Source organism: Anolis carolinensis, chromosome 5, assembly GCF_035594765.1.
Source record: "Anolis carolinensis isolate JA03-04 chromosome 5, rAnoCar3.1.pri, whole genome shotgun sequence".
NCBI lineage: Eukaryota > Metazoa > Chordata > Lepidosauria > Squamata > Dactyloidae > Anolis > Anolis carolinensis.
In genome coordinates this window covers 181,693,081-181,707,278 of record NC_085845.1, presented here as the reverse complement: position 1 = coordinate 181,707,278, position 14,198 = coordinate 181,693,081, and the positions used below count along the sequence as shown (strand labels likewise).

The window sequence follows — 14,198 nt, the reverse complement described above, 5'->3', positions numbered from 1 at the left end:
CAAACAGATTTCAGACAACAAAGTGAAAGAAATAACTTTATCAGGAAAAATCTGTTCAGCAATGTATTATTTTAAGGGGAATGCAGAGGAACAGAAGTCAAAAAGTACTGTAGTCAAAACCTGCAATCAGAGTTAACAAAATTCACTAATGACCAAATGTCTTCACTATATGAAGGTGTTTGTACAGTGAAAGGGACCTGCAGAGTTTAGATGAAGCCACTAAAAAGTCCTCTCTCTGCTCCCTTTAGCAATGAGTTTGGAAAATAAAAAGTTTCCTGTGTCAATGATCTTGATATTCAGTCAGGCTTTTGATGAAAAAGGCACTCATTATAATACTAGGTTGTCAACAAGGTGAAATGTGCCTGGTATCCTTTTGGAAGTGAATGTCACTAATTCCACAATAGTGTAACAGCCTCCAATCAAGTTGACAAGGGAAGCGGGGCCACTAACTATCAATTGGTGGTAGCCAAACCATAATCTTTCTTACTGTCTGCCCTTCTCTCCTGCTCGTTTTTTCCCTGAGCTTTTTGGATGGTAGGTTTCAATACAGTGTTGATCTTTGCAGGCAGCACAGAGAGCTCTTTTCCAACTGAAGAACAGAGTGAAAATGTTTGGAATCAATAAAACAAGCAAGCACCTGACATTTAGTTCTAGTACCTAAGATAGCCACCCGAGTGCCAAGAACTGTAGCCTTCAGACTTGATCCTTTGGATGTTTTGGACTTAAGAGAAGCCACCTCTGGAAGGGCTGAATGAGAAATCGTTCCAGCACAGTGAAGAGAAAGGCCCTTCCTATCTTTTCAAGCCATGTAGAATGATTGCTGCTGGAGAAAAATTAATGAGACAACACTTTCCCCAGAATTTCTGTTCATGACAGCTCCTAAATGCAGACCCAGGGCATGGTCAGGGTTAGCAGCTGGCAAACTCGGTAATTAGAACTACATGAGATGTGTATACTTGAAAGGGACAGAGGGATCTGAAAATAGTTGCAAAAGAATAGTAGATTTGTATAGACCTTGGCAACTGAATAAGTGGAGTTCTTTTAGCTCAGACAGCTTTAGCAAGCCTACTCTGGGGGGTCTTCCTTTTAAGTCCTCAGTTAGAAAGGCTGCTAGTTGACTTCAGGGTCCTAGTTTTGTCCAGAGCCTAGAAAAGTGTAGTAGTTTGCCTGGCCAGTGACTTCTAGCTGGGTGTTTCTGGGACTTGTAGTTTTAAATAACTACCTTTTCCAAGCTCTGGCTTTGAGTGGCACCAATACAGATGGTGCTATAGATCTTGCAGTTGGAAAGGTTCAGCCCCAGTTAAATAGGGGAATGCACTAATTTGTTGTGTCTTCCAACTAATGGCCAGACACACAGAGCAGACAAAGCCGGCTCCAGGATCAGACAGGATACTTTGGAGAGTGCTACAAGACCAGGGGTAAAAACTGGCGATTCAGCAGCACATCATCTAGAAGCATTTCTAAGCCAAAGGAGGAGTACTTGAGGTATGAGGAAAGCAAGCGAGCTAATCAGAAGGGAGGAAAACAACTGGCCCAGAAGTGCTAATACTGGGAGTGGGGGATGTTTTTGTCCTATGTTTTCAGTCTGTGGCAATGTCTGTTCTCTTAGACCTCCCTGATGTTGATAAAGAGGTTGATGGCAAAGGTGAAGAAGATGCCAGGGAGCCATTGATTGGTGGCAACGATAACGAAAATGAGGATGATGATGATCCCAATTATTCCATTCAGGCTGCTGATTTGAGTAGCAGCAGTCGCAACGTCAACAATGAACTCCAGCCTCAGGCTATTGGATTTTTTCAGGCGTGTTGCCTACCTGGTGTTATGTTGGTGAGTGCTGCATGTATTGTTATGAAGTGTTTTTTTCCCCCAGTCTTGGAAAAATTAGAGGAGTTTTGGCCAACTCTCATAATATTTCATACTGGCGAGTGGTGTCAGGGAGCTGTAGCTCAAACATGTCACTCTACGGCTACAGTGTAAATTTTAGTATATTTCAAATGTGTGTGGAGTGGGGAGGGGTAATCTTGCTCCACCGGGCTCCTCTCATGAGCCAAACCCCCTTTAAAAATGTGTTTTTTGTACATTCCCCCCCCCCCCCAAATTAGAAGTGATAGAAATTTACTCTCTGTTGAAAAATGTCAAGCTCTCAGAATACAGCAAGGCTCTTCATTATTCTCTAGAGTCTTCCAGGAGCAGTGGTTTTTTTAAATTACTGTATTTCTTCAATTCCAAGACACTTCCCCCCCATATAAATATCTTTAAAAATGGAGTGTCTCTTAGAATTACGAGTGCTATAGCTCTCTTTTTATATATATATATATATATATATATATATATATATATATACACACACACACACACACACACACACACACACACACACACACACACACACACAAACACTTGGTGGTACTGTAATTAAGGTGCATCTTGCTGTAGATGGCATCTTAGGCACCTTCTACATGACCATATAATTCAGATTATCAAAAGAGATAATCCACACTATTTGCTTTGAACTGGATTATATGGGTCTGCACTGCTATGTAATCCAGTTCAAAGCAGATAATTTCGATTTTATATGGCAGTGTAGAATGGGCCTTAGAACCGAAGAATACAAGACTATCATTTTCAGTCAATTTTTTGGCCTTCAACCATGGGGTAGGTCCAAAGCAGTGGTTCTCAACCTGTGGGTTCCCAGATGTTTTGCCTTTCAACTCCCAGAAATCATAATATCTGGCAAACTGGCTGCTGTAGGGAGTTATAGGCCAAAAACATCTGGGGACCCACAGGTTGAGAACCACTGGTCTAAAGGAATTTGCAGGCTGCAGAACCAACTTTGTGGGCTACTTGTGGCCCATAATTCCCAGTTTTGCTCTGCAGAAGCTAGCCAACCTTTCTCATTCTGGTATCTGCAATAACATGAAAAAATTCAGCAAACATCATGGGGTGGATGGCTTAGTTCAGCACTTTTCATTTTATTCCTCACAGTTTTGAAGTAGGTTTGGCTGAGAAATTCCAATGGTTACCTAGCAAACCTCATGGTGGAACAGAGATATGAACGAAGCCTCTCCAATCCAAGACTGATGTCCAGCCTCTTATATTGGCCTGGATCAGCTTCCAGGTTGCCTCTGTTCTAATGACTTTCTGCTTTTGGGATGGGGTTTCTTTCAGTATTCTCTAGCATATGCTTGCTTGAAGCTCGTGAACTACTCTTTCTTCTTCTGGCTGCCTTTTTACCTCAGCAGCAAATTTAAATGGAAGGAGGCGGAAGCTGATCAGCTCTCCATTTGGTATGACGTCGGCGGGATAATAGGTACGGATATGAAGCAAAGGGTTTTCCTTCCCATGTTTTGCTGTACCTAACAAAACTAGAATTTAATGTAGCAGAACAGGGTTTCTAATTCTAAACTGAGCTGACTTCGCATTTTCTCCAAGAGCAGTCAACCCGATACCCTCCAGGCATTTTGGATTGCAACTTCCATAAACCCCAGTGGATGTAGAAGTAGTCAGGGCTCATCAAAGCTGTAGTCCAAAAATATTTGCAAGGCACATTAAACGATGTAGAATGTGTTGCCTTTTCACTTGTTTGCTGTGTATTTTGCAGTAGTCAAGGCATGTTTTTTTCAGGGATCAAATGTGGGAGGGAAGTAGAGGAACAGGGGTGGGACTTCATGTAAGAAGGGATGTGTAACTGGCCTTCTGGGTTGGACTAATACAACTTGCAGTCCAAAAACATCTGGAGAGTCATAGTTGCACACTATCATGGACCAGGAGCCACTAGAAAAGCCAAAAAAAATGTACAGACCAGGTTTGGAGTAGCTGTGCTTTTATTTATTTATTTATTTATTTATTTCTTATATATTTATAAGAAAGATTTATTTCTTACTCACCTCTTCTCATGGCTTGAGGCAGAGCACAGCATAGTTAAAACATATCATAAAAACATGCAGTGAAATGCATATATTAAAACATATTTCTGTAAAATATAAATACACGGAATGTAAAATTCATAGTTAATAATTGACTGGGTAGGCCTGCTGGAAGAGATACATCTTCAATTGTCTTCAAAATACCCAAGAGCTGATTTAACTGATCTCTTCCAGCAGATAATTTTACAGTCTTGGGGCGGCTAATGAAAAGGTGCTCTGGGTGATGGTGGCCAGCCGGGTTCTGGCTGGTTGGAGGAAGCGTCCCCCAGAGGACCTAAGTGCCCCTGGGGGAATGTATGGGAGAAGGCAATTCCATAGGTAACCTGGAACCTAAACATGTAGGGCTTTAAAGGTCAAAACCAACACTTTGTACTTTGCCTGGAAACTAATTGGAAGCCAGTGTTGTTAGACATTAGTCTGCCATTGTGGTGGAGTTTTTAAATCACTCAGAAACAGCAACAGGTGTTAGCATTCCTAACCTAAAAGGCCCTTCCTTCTTTTTCTTTCTACAGGTGGCACCATCCAAGGCTTAATTTCTGACATGCTGCAGAAGAGAGCACCAGTGTTAGCCTGCAGCCTGATCTTGGCTGTTGCTTGTCTGTTTGGATACAGCCGTGAGTATTCTGTCTGGTGCCAGAGTTCAGTAGAGTGAGCTCAGGCTTAACCTCTGTGTTTTCTTATCCTCTTCCAAATCATGCTGTAGCCCCATGTAGCTGCTGAGGAAGAGGTGGAGATAGCTACAATCATGCTCAGAATTAATTGAAAGCAGAGTTTGGAGTGCTTTACTTGTCCTGAGGTGGTAGGATGATCACATCCAGCAAGGGGTTCCATCATCATCTGCTCTGGCATCCTGTTTGTACCAGAGGCTGTCCAAAGCCTTCTGGGCACTTGCGTACAAAGTGTGCTGTGTTTCATGCTGTTTTTTGGAATGATCCCTTGGACAGATATGTAGCATGCTCTGTTTTGACAATAAAATGTTTCTCTAAGAGGGTATGCATGTGGTTCAATCCATTACCGTGAACAAAGTGATCCCCTCTTTTTAACATATACACAGATGCTCATGCTCAGCAGAAAATAAAACTGGAAACATCTTTTTCATCCCAGTGGCAACAGTTCTTGGCCTTTATAACCTTGTATGTAATGGTTTGCCAGATTGAGTTCATCAGCATTCACTATGCAAGTTAATGGTGGGTAGAAAAGACAATTGCAGGACTTACAGTAAAATCTTGGGAATTTCTAACAAAATCAAATGGTTTCAGATTTATTCCAGAGATTCAGTAGAGGTATAAACAGTAAAACTCCCCTGCAGTCTATCACCTTCCTAGTACTTAATTTTTCTTTATTATACATTACTATCTATTTTCTCTAATTTAATCCCACCTTTCCTGGAAAGATCCCAGGAGGGTCTAGATGATTAATTTTTATGCTCACAATAGTAATAATAGTTTAAGCCGAAAAATAGTGACTGATCCAATTAAGTTAGATTCAGATCCGTTTGGGGATTTTGACTGTTTTCTGTCTGCCTTGTCTGTGACAAAAAGGAATTTTGAACTCAATGTGTTTCCTTTTGGATTTTTTTTTACAGGTTCTCCAGACAGCAAGCCTATCAATGCATTTCTTATGGCACTTACAGGTAGACATTTAATGATTTTTGTTAGCCATCCTTGAATGTGTGTTTTTAATGGCAAGGCAGAATAAGAATACAAGAAATAAAAAATAGGAGGTCTGTGATACCATTTTAGTGGGGCATAATAGATGAGGAAAGCTTAGCTTCATTGGTATGAGAATAAAGATCTCTGATGGGTCTAGTGTGTGGCAAGGATCTTCTGGCAGTAGAAATATTTTCTTTCTTCTCATCTTCCTGGATGAGAGACAAGATCATACTTCCTTCCCTGCTTAAACACTGTGTGTGCGCGCATGCCTTTACCTGCCTGTGTACTCATGGCACTACTAATGTACAAAATGTACATAAGTTTTTGCCGTAATAAATCTATTCATCTTTAATATGCCTCCTGGATGTGTAAAGGAACCATGGATAAATCACAGACACTACTTTCCTGTCTTTTTAAAGGCAGTGCTTTTCAACTGAGCTGGCCAACTTGCAATCCAGAAGGTGATATTGGACTGCCCTTCCCATCTGCTCTTGGCAGCAGCGCCAGGGCAAGGCATAAACTGCCCTCCTCTTTTTAAAAATATACATCAATTCAGTTTGATTTATATCTGAATTTAGTGCTTGAATGAATCAGAATTTATAGAGGGCATTGAGATTATTTCACATTGTCTCAAAAATCAGCTTTGGAAAGTAACTATTTTGGAGTGCAGCTTCCAAAAATGCACAAACTAGCATGGCTGCTAGCTTTATTCTCTGGTGCATCATGGGAGATGTAGTTTGGAAGCATTATTTTTGAAGCTGATAGCACCCCTCTGCCTTTTTCTTTGGTGGTCCTCAGGGTGTTTCATTGGTGGCCCTTCCAACATGATCAGCTCTGCCATTTCTGCCGACTTGGGGCGCCAGGAAATGGTGAAGGGAAGCAGCGAAGCTCTGGCCACCGTGACGGGGATTGTGGATGGCACTGGGAGTATCGGAGCAGCTCTGGGCCAGGTGAGAGGGATCCAGAAGAACTCTCTCAATCATCTCTTAAACTTTTACCTGGGAATGAATATAGAGATCAGAAGGATCTGGTTGTTGTTAAAAGACTGAAACATGTTGCCCGGGTTTATCAGCAATAGTTCTTTCTTCAAGAATATTAACAGCATTTCACTAAAGGTATCTCTTAACTTTAAAGAATTGTCCTGAGTTTTCTCCTCCTCATTCAGGAAGTGACAACAGGAAGTGAGATAAACCTACCTCTAGGAAGGGAAATTCACTCCTGAAAAAGTTATCATGTGGAAAGCTATCTCCACTAAAGCTTTAGCACTAATATTTTTTTCCACAACTAGCCAAATTTTTCAAAATCAGATTTTCACAGGGACAGAAAGTGAGATGGAAGTCTTCTGAACAGGGGCATATACAGCAAAATGAACACCGCTTCCCTGTGCCATCCAAAACGTGTGTGTATGTATTGTTCATAACTTGGAGACTGCCTATACTCTGATTGAAAGCCTGTAACAGATTTTCTGTCATGTTTTAAATCTCATTAAGGCATGCTGCCAACCTAGCAGTTCGAAAACATGCCAATGTGAGTAGATCAATAGGTACCACTCTGGCGGGAAGGTAACGGCGCTTCATGCAGTCATGCCGGCCACATGACCTTGGAGGTGTCTACAGACAACGCCGGCTCTTCGGCTTAGAAATGGAGATGAGCACCAGCCCCCAGAGTCAGACATGACTGGACTTAACGTCAGGGGAAACCTTTACCTTTACCTAAGGAACGCTGTAAGAATGCCATGGTTAGTTGAATGAATAATGCCACCAAGCCTTCAGGGACCATGGGGCACTTTGTAAGCTTTTGATGCCAGGAGTGGCTACATGAGAAGAAGGAACCTTATCTAGGTTTTGAATCAGTCATGAAAAGCAAGCTAAATATGATGGCAAAAGATAGAAAATTGCATTTTAATGACCCAGACCTCATTGTCTTTTTCTCCTCGTAGTATCTTGTCTCTTTAATCCAAGAGAATTTGGGATGGATGTGGGATTTCTATTTCTTCATCCTTATGGTAAGGACTAAATGTTTAATTTATTTTTATTTCAGGCTGTGCAAAATGAAGCAGTTCTTCATGAGAACATGATGGGTGGTATCACTGCGATTTAAAAACAAAATGGAAGTGTACATTCCTCATAGTGGAGTTTACCCATCTATTCCTAAATCTGAATGTTAAATTAAGTTTAGCTAATTCCAGGGGACAAGGGCCTAACTGGCAAACACAGCTCATCTCCCCTCCAAGTTTCAATCTCTCACTATCTCTGTCAACTGAGCTGATAAGTACAATCCATTCCTTCATCCACTGATACGAACCAGGAAGTCAGAGGACTTGGTGTGTTCAAAGCCCTTCCTATCCATTATGTGAAAACAATACTGTTGGGTAGACAAAAGTTACCATCCCCATATTGTGGATAGAGGCCGAGAGAGTTTGGCTTATGTTGGCTAAGTTCAACTCTGAGAGTGCGGGTTCATATGGAAGCCCCCTTTGATTCATTGGTAACTTAGTTTCAGGTGCATATACAGTAGGCCTGGCACATTTGTAGGTTTGTCTTCTGCAGATTTAATTAAAATGTTTTCTCTAGGAATCTCTATGTCTTTTAGTGCAATTCTATGGTCACCTTCACCATGGACACATTTTGGAGGGCCTAGAGAGAACACCTCTTCGTCTTCCAGTGCAATCTGTAGCCAACTTCCCATGAACCAGAGTTGTGCTGGAGGATCTAGAAATTCATAGAAAAGTACTATTGTACTATTGTATGAATGTAAAACCAAATAAAAATGTTTTTTTAAAAAATCCTAGAAAAGTATTCTCTCGGGTAAACAACAACAACCAGGTTTTCTTACTTGCATCTTTTCCAGCTTTGTGAGGGTCTTGTTTCCTAACTCCAGTGAATGTGGAGAGCGTAGGAGTGCTGCCGTAGTGGTTTAGCAGAAGAGAGTAGAGTCCAGCCAAGGATTTCCAGCTTCAGACCTGTTATGCTACTTTTGGCTTCCTAGTGTTCAGTTTTCTTTAATGAACCTTCTGTTGGCTTTTTCTGGGAAGAAACAGATTCCCTCTCCTGTCTTTTATCCCCAAGCCTTTAGTGCTCCATGTGAAACCCATCAGAGAGAGGCAGATTTCGGTCCTCTTCTCAAGGCAGGTGGCCTGAGATGTAGCTGAAATGATCCAGTTGAAAGAAGGTGTCAAGAGAGAGAGGCAAAGGGCAGAGAAGTGGATGTTAATTTTAACCACATTCTAAGAACCACATGTTTAAGCATTTTCTGCCTAAACTCAAATTCTGCCGGCTGAGAGTGATTGACTCAAGCCTTGGGGGACATATTTTTCCATTTAATATTTTGCCCTGTGCATCTCTTAAGCGGGGATTTGGGTCTTTTCAGTTTAATGGAAGGAGTCATTTGTAATAGTGATCCCAAGGTGAGAAGAATGGCTTCCAGCCTTTCTGAAGTTTATCCCTTCCACTCTCCGGTCGAATGGCTGGTGTGTTTTTCACACAAGGCCGCTTGTTCCACACTGAATCAGCTTTGTGTGAAAAGTTAGGTGATGCCTTTTGAACTGCTTCCTGCCTAAAGTGAAAAGTTCTTCAAAGAATTGCTCAGTTGGAAACTTCAGCTTGTCAGTATTTGCCACAATTAGAGACCATGTTGAGACTGCAGTCCTAAACATGCTTAATGAAGGAATATGCCTCACTGAATATAAATGGATGGACCTAAGATTGTACTGTGAAATGTTTTAGAATTGGTAAATTATCTCCTTGTGAATTATCTCCTAGGACTATGTGCTAGTAGTGGGTAATCTGGTAGCAAATGTCAAGGTGGCTATTATTTTTCTTGCTCTTTTCCTGCAACTATCATTTTCTCTCTCTGTCGGTCTTTTCTCTCTTCCCTCCTCTCTCCCTTTCTTTCTCTTCCAAACTGAACTGATCACTTGCAGAGGGCTTTCAAAATTGAGTGCTGCAGGCTGTCTGGTTTTGCTTTAAAAGTGCACGGTGTAAAATACAGATTGCAGCTTCATCATGCAGAGAAAACAGGGACAAAAATTGAGGGAACAAATTATAAAATATTGAGACATCGACAAACTAAGATTCTGCATTTCTGGGGAAAGAAAACTGTAGTTCCAGTCATGATGTGTCCACTTGTCTTCTTACACATTTAAAGTGGAACAGCAGAGAAGACATCGTTGTTGTTGTTGTTGTTATTTTGTGGAATGTAGTGCATGAATTGAGCCTTAGAGATAACGCCCTCATTGCACTGAATCTGAGCCCACACCTCTCTTAATGTTCTTCCTCCCCTTTCTCTGCACAGATCAGTTTGACCGTGGTGTTCATCACTCCTTTGCTTGTGAAGGAAGTCAGTATGCTCCTGGAGGCAAGGCGCTTGCGTAGGCTGACCGGCTGACCAACTAACCTCTTCCTCCCCATCCTCTCTGGACCATTAGAAGGGACATCTCAAGTAAGATCACTGAGAGGAGAGGGATTTTGGTGCTTCACCTTTACGTCCTTATTTATATCTACTAAGGTTGGAGGCAGGGTTAAACAAGGCCAGAAAAGGATCCCTTGCCAAGATCTTTTGCATCTGAATCCCATCTGAAGAGACGCTACATCCTTCTGCAACATACGACTTTCTGAATGCGGAGGAAAGAGGGCCTTCCTTCCTTTGAAAAATTGCCTCTTATTCTCAGGGCCAGTTAATGCAGTCATGACCATCAAGTCTTTCAAGCCTGGGCTGCAGCTTTTCAAACTTCAGTTCTGAGACTTACCTTGAAATTCTCCCCTGCAAAAGAAAATGGAAAGAAAAGGATCATGCCCAGGATTTTCTTATTGCCTCTTATGGAGAAAATGCTATCTGTGGATCCTGGGGTGGTAGGTGAGGTGGTTGGCTATTGAGTTGTCCAGCTGCTGCCTACAGCAGAATTGCCCAAGAAAACCTTGACCACTTCTTGCTGTTGACTTCATTTAAACTGTCCCTCTTGTATTCTTTGTACCGTTATCTTCTCAGATCTTTATGTTGTGTCTGGTTGCTTGACAGTTGCCAGATAGAAAAACTGACAGCCTGCTTTGTGTCTCATGTTAGCAAAAAGTAGGAAAGACTTTGTGTTGTTGGTTTGAAAACGCTACTTCAGATTGGCCTTGGGTCAGTCCAGCACAGGCTTTTATAAATTGATGGTGCCAAAGGCTTGCTTTCCTGGTTACTTACCTGGCTCTGTATTTACACATTACATAGCAGGAAACCTTGGAAGCAAGCCAGAGCTTTCATATGCTCATCTAGAAAGAATAGCTGTAGCAGAGCTTTTTTATTTGATTTCCAAATATTTGTCCTGTCTATATATTGTTACCCATGTTAATTTAACTTTACAAGGTCCAGCAGTGCAATTGCATTCCATACTTGATTTATTATTTTCTTAACTGCCTAATGTGTGGGAAAATAAGCCTGCATTTGTAGAAATGCACGGAGCCAACATTGTTCAGCTCAAGTTTTTACCAGAGTCCTTAAAATTACGGTAAATACTTGTGTCATGGTTTTAAAGGGATTTTAGGAGTGGATTGGGAAGTAAGGAGGTAACTATCTGTAGTCATCTCTGTTTGACCAGCTGTGATAGCTTACTCTCTGATGTCTTAGATGGGTAGGGATTTCCAAATTTGTTGCCAGGAAGTCATCCAAGTCCCACCATGTCTTCCATTTTTTTCTTGATATGTAACCTATAGTCCATGTGCTATTGGAATAATAGTAGGAAAAGTGCTCAATTTGATGATGTTTAGATGTGGGCAAATTGTAACTAAAAGGTTTTATGGAAGAGGAAAACATTACTGTAGGACTGCTGTTTGCTTTTTGCTTACTGACTAGGCTTGACATATACATACATATACACAATAGGAGTAGCAATCCATTAGGCTGAACTGGATAGCATCTTTCTTCAAATCTGGTGTCTTGGATTTTGTGGCCATACCTTTCCTCCTTGTCCACCTGGAATGCCTAATCAGTTTCAGAGATTGTGGACATTTGGATATATTCTCCTTTTATCTCCTGTATATTCTCCTTTTATCTCATTATCTCGCTTTCACTCTGTCTCACACACACAAAGGGTCTGTCAAACTATTAGTTTCGCAACACAAAAAAGTTATTGATATAATTCTTCCAGAATTCTCTCACCAGCATGGCCAGTGGTCACTCTGACTGTGAGTTGTTGAATTGCAGTTCCAAATCCCTTTTCTAATCTGTAGTCAGTTCTCAGATTCTGTAAATGTAGACAAGCCTGGATAGGCTTGTCTACATTTATAGAGTTTTAGATGCATAGTATTCTTTATTGCCCCCATGTGGGATTTAGTATGAATTGAAGCCAAGGTATGCCATTACTATCCATATATAAAGGGAAAGATTTGTCAGTACTTTGTCTTTTTTTGAGTTAGGCACACAGAACACACTTTTCAAGATGTAGAGATTTCCATTCCTTGGACCTTGACATGTAACACTAATCTCTGGAGTCTTCAGGGTGGCTATCAAATCCCTAACCCTTTCCCAAAAGCCATAGGCTGTAACTGTAAGATGTCTTCTTGGCAATGAATTTTCAGCCTACTTTGTTCTTGTAGCTGAGAGTTGATTAATTAGCTGTGAATTTGACATTGAAGGAAAGGTGTCATTTTTTTTCTTTTCCAAAACTGCCTTTATGAATGCTTAATGTACAGTGATAGCTTTTTGAACATTTCTATTTATGAACGTAAATGTTTAATCATGTTTTGGCTGCTGTGATTGAAGTGTTCTTGGTAATTCAAGGGTCTCTTACTGAAATTATGTTGCATTCTTCCTGCAGAGCTGTTAATCAATTACGAACAGAGGGAGAACAGAGATAAACTCCTGGGAGTTTAAAAAAAATCTTTTTGAGAGGATTTTTTTTGGGAATATAATCCACTTTATGTCCTTTGTGTCCTTGTCCCTTTCCCACTGAGTTTAAACATTGACCATTAAGCTCTTCGTCTTTATACCTTTCTTTTTGCCACTGAAGATATTTCTTGAAAGATACTTAAATGGTCTGGTTTCATCATGAAATCAGTATGCTTTGAATTCTATGCCTTTCCTAGATAATGATGCTTTCTCCAGTCTTAGGGTGTTTGCACACAATCACTTTCTGTCTTTTTGTTACTATTGATAGGGGAGATCCACAAATACTGGATATTTCAAATGGGTCTGATAAGTATTCAGTCCCTTGATAGCTGCACAGTGACCTTGTGCTTCGGTGTCAGTGTTTGAGATACTATGGATTTTTTGGTTGACCCGGAAGACGTTTCAAAACTGCCTTCTCCAACCTTTTGGCCCATAAAGTATATAGGAATGCAACATATATTATCCCCAGCTGACAAGGCTACTGGTAGTCTTTGCAGCCAAAGATATCAAGAAGGCATTGGTTAGGAAAGACTGTGAGAGCAGTGATTTTGACAGCTGGGTTGAATTGGAAAACTTTTGTTTCTAGGGCAGAGAATGTGGATTCAGTCCGTTTCTGTAATGCTGGGAATGTCTGCCAGCCTTCAGCCCAGGTTTGCTGCAAGCATTAATACAAATCATCCACCTCAACACTGTATTTGACTGCTTGCAATTTTTTTCTTTCAAAGCCTGCCACAAACCATTCTAGATTAAACAACTACATTTGATGAATGACAACCAATTGCATCTCCGCCCCCCCCCCCCAGCTCTATCAGCTCCCAGCCAATTTAGATCCTTCTGCTCTGTCTATGTTGGGAAAATGTTGAATCGGTTTGACATTAATAAATTATTATTTTTGCAAATTGTAAAAGTTCTGTGGTTTTTTCTTTTTTTCTTGTTGAGAATGCTAATGAATTATGTGCCCCCCCCCACACACACACACACACACATAATTCAGATATTATTATGGTGACAACATGTGATGAAGACCTTAAAGAGAAATGTTTTGAAATTGCCACAAAAATGATGGAGTCATTGGTGTACTTTTTCGTGTCTGGAGCAACTTGAAAAACTGCAAGTCGCTTCTGGTGTGAGAGAGTTGGTCATCTGCAGGGACGTTGCCCAGGGGATGCCCGGATGTTTGATGATTTACCATCCTTGTGGGAGGCTTCTCTTATGTTCCCTCATGGGGAGCTAGAGCTGACAGAGGGAGCTCATCCATGCTCTCCCCAGGTTGGATTCGAACCGGCAGCCTTCAGGCCAGTAACTCAACCTTCAAGTCAGCAGTCTGCCCGCACAAGCGTTTAACCCATTGCACCACCGGGGGCTCCTTATATTGGTGTATTGATTTGAATTGACTTTGGGAGTTCGAATCTTCGCTTGGTTTAGGAAATCCATGGGATGAATTTGAGCAGAACATGTTCTCTCAGCCTAAGGAGATGGCAAAGACAAACTGAATACATCTTGCCAAGGAAACCCTAGGAGAAGATCACTATAACTCAAGTTGACTTGAAGGCATGTAGCAACATTAAAAATTATCAATTTCATGTATACATTTATTTCCTCTGGTGAGGAATTACAGTGGGGGAAAAAGTATTTAATCAGATACCAATTGTACAAGTTCTCCCACTTAAAAAGATGAGAGAGGCCTGTAATTGACATCACAGGTAGACCTCAACTATGAGAGAGAACATGAGAAAACACATCCAGAAAATCA

At 41.1% G+C, this 14,198-nt stretch overlaps 1 protein-coding gene across 2 annotated transcripts in view; it reads left to right on the top strand.

The window, feature by feature from the left end:
* Positions 1 to 13,352, top strand: part of slc37a3 (solute carrier family 37 member 3) — a 29,497-nt gene extending 16,145 nt beyond the window's left edge. For both annotated transcript variants that reach the window (XM_062983089.1, XM_062983088.1), the window contains exons 9-15: positions 1,610 to 1,827; positions 3,169 to 3,310; positions 4,439 to 4,540; positions 5,512 to 5,559; positions 6,377 to 6,528; positions 7,518 to 7,583; positions 9,872 to 13,352. In XM_062983089.1, coding sequence (XP_062839159.1) covers positions 1,610 to 1,827; positions 3,169 to 3,310; positions 4,439 to 4,540; positions 5,512 to 5,559; positions 6,377 to 6,528; positions 7,518 to 7,583; positions 9,872 to 9,964 — 821 coding nt within the window. In that variant the 3' untranslated portion in view covers positions 9,965 to 13,352. The remainder of the gene's footprint in view (positions 1 to 1,609; positions 1,828 to 3,168; positions 3,311 to 4,438; positions 4,541 to 5,511; positions 5,560 to 6,376; positions 6,529 to 7,517; positions 7,584 to 9,871) is intronic.
* The last annotated feature ends 846 nt before the right edge of the window (positions 13,353 to 14,198 follow it).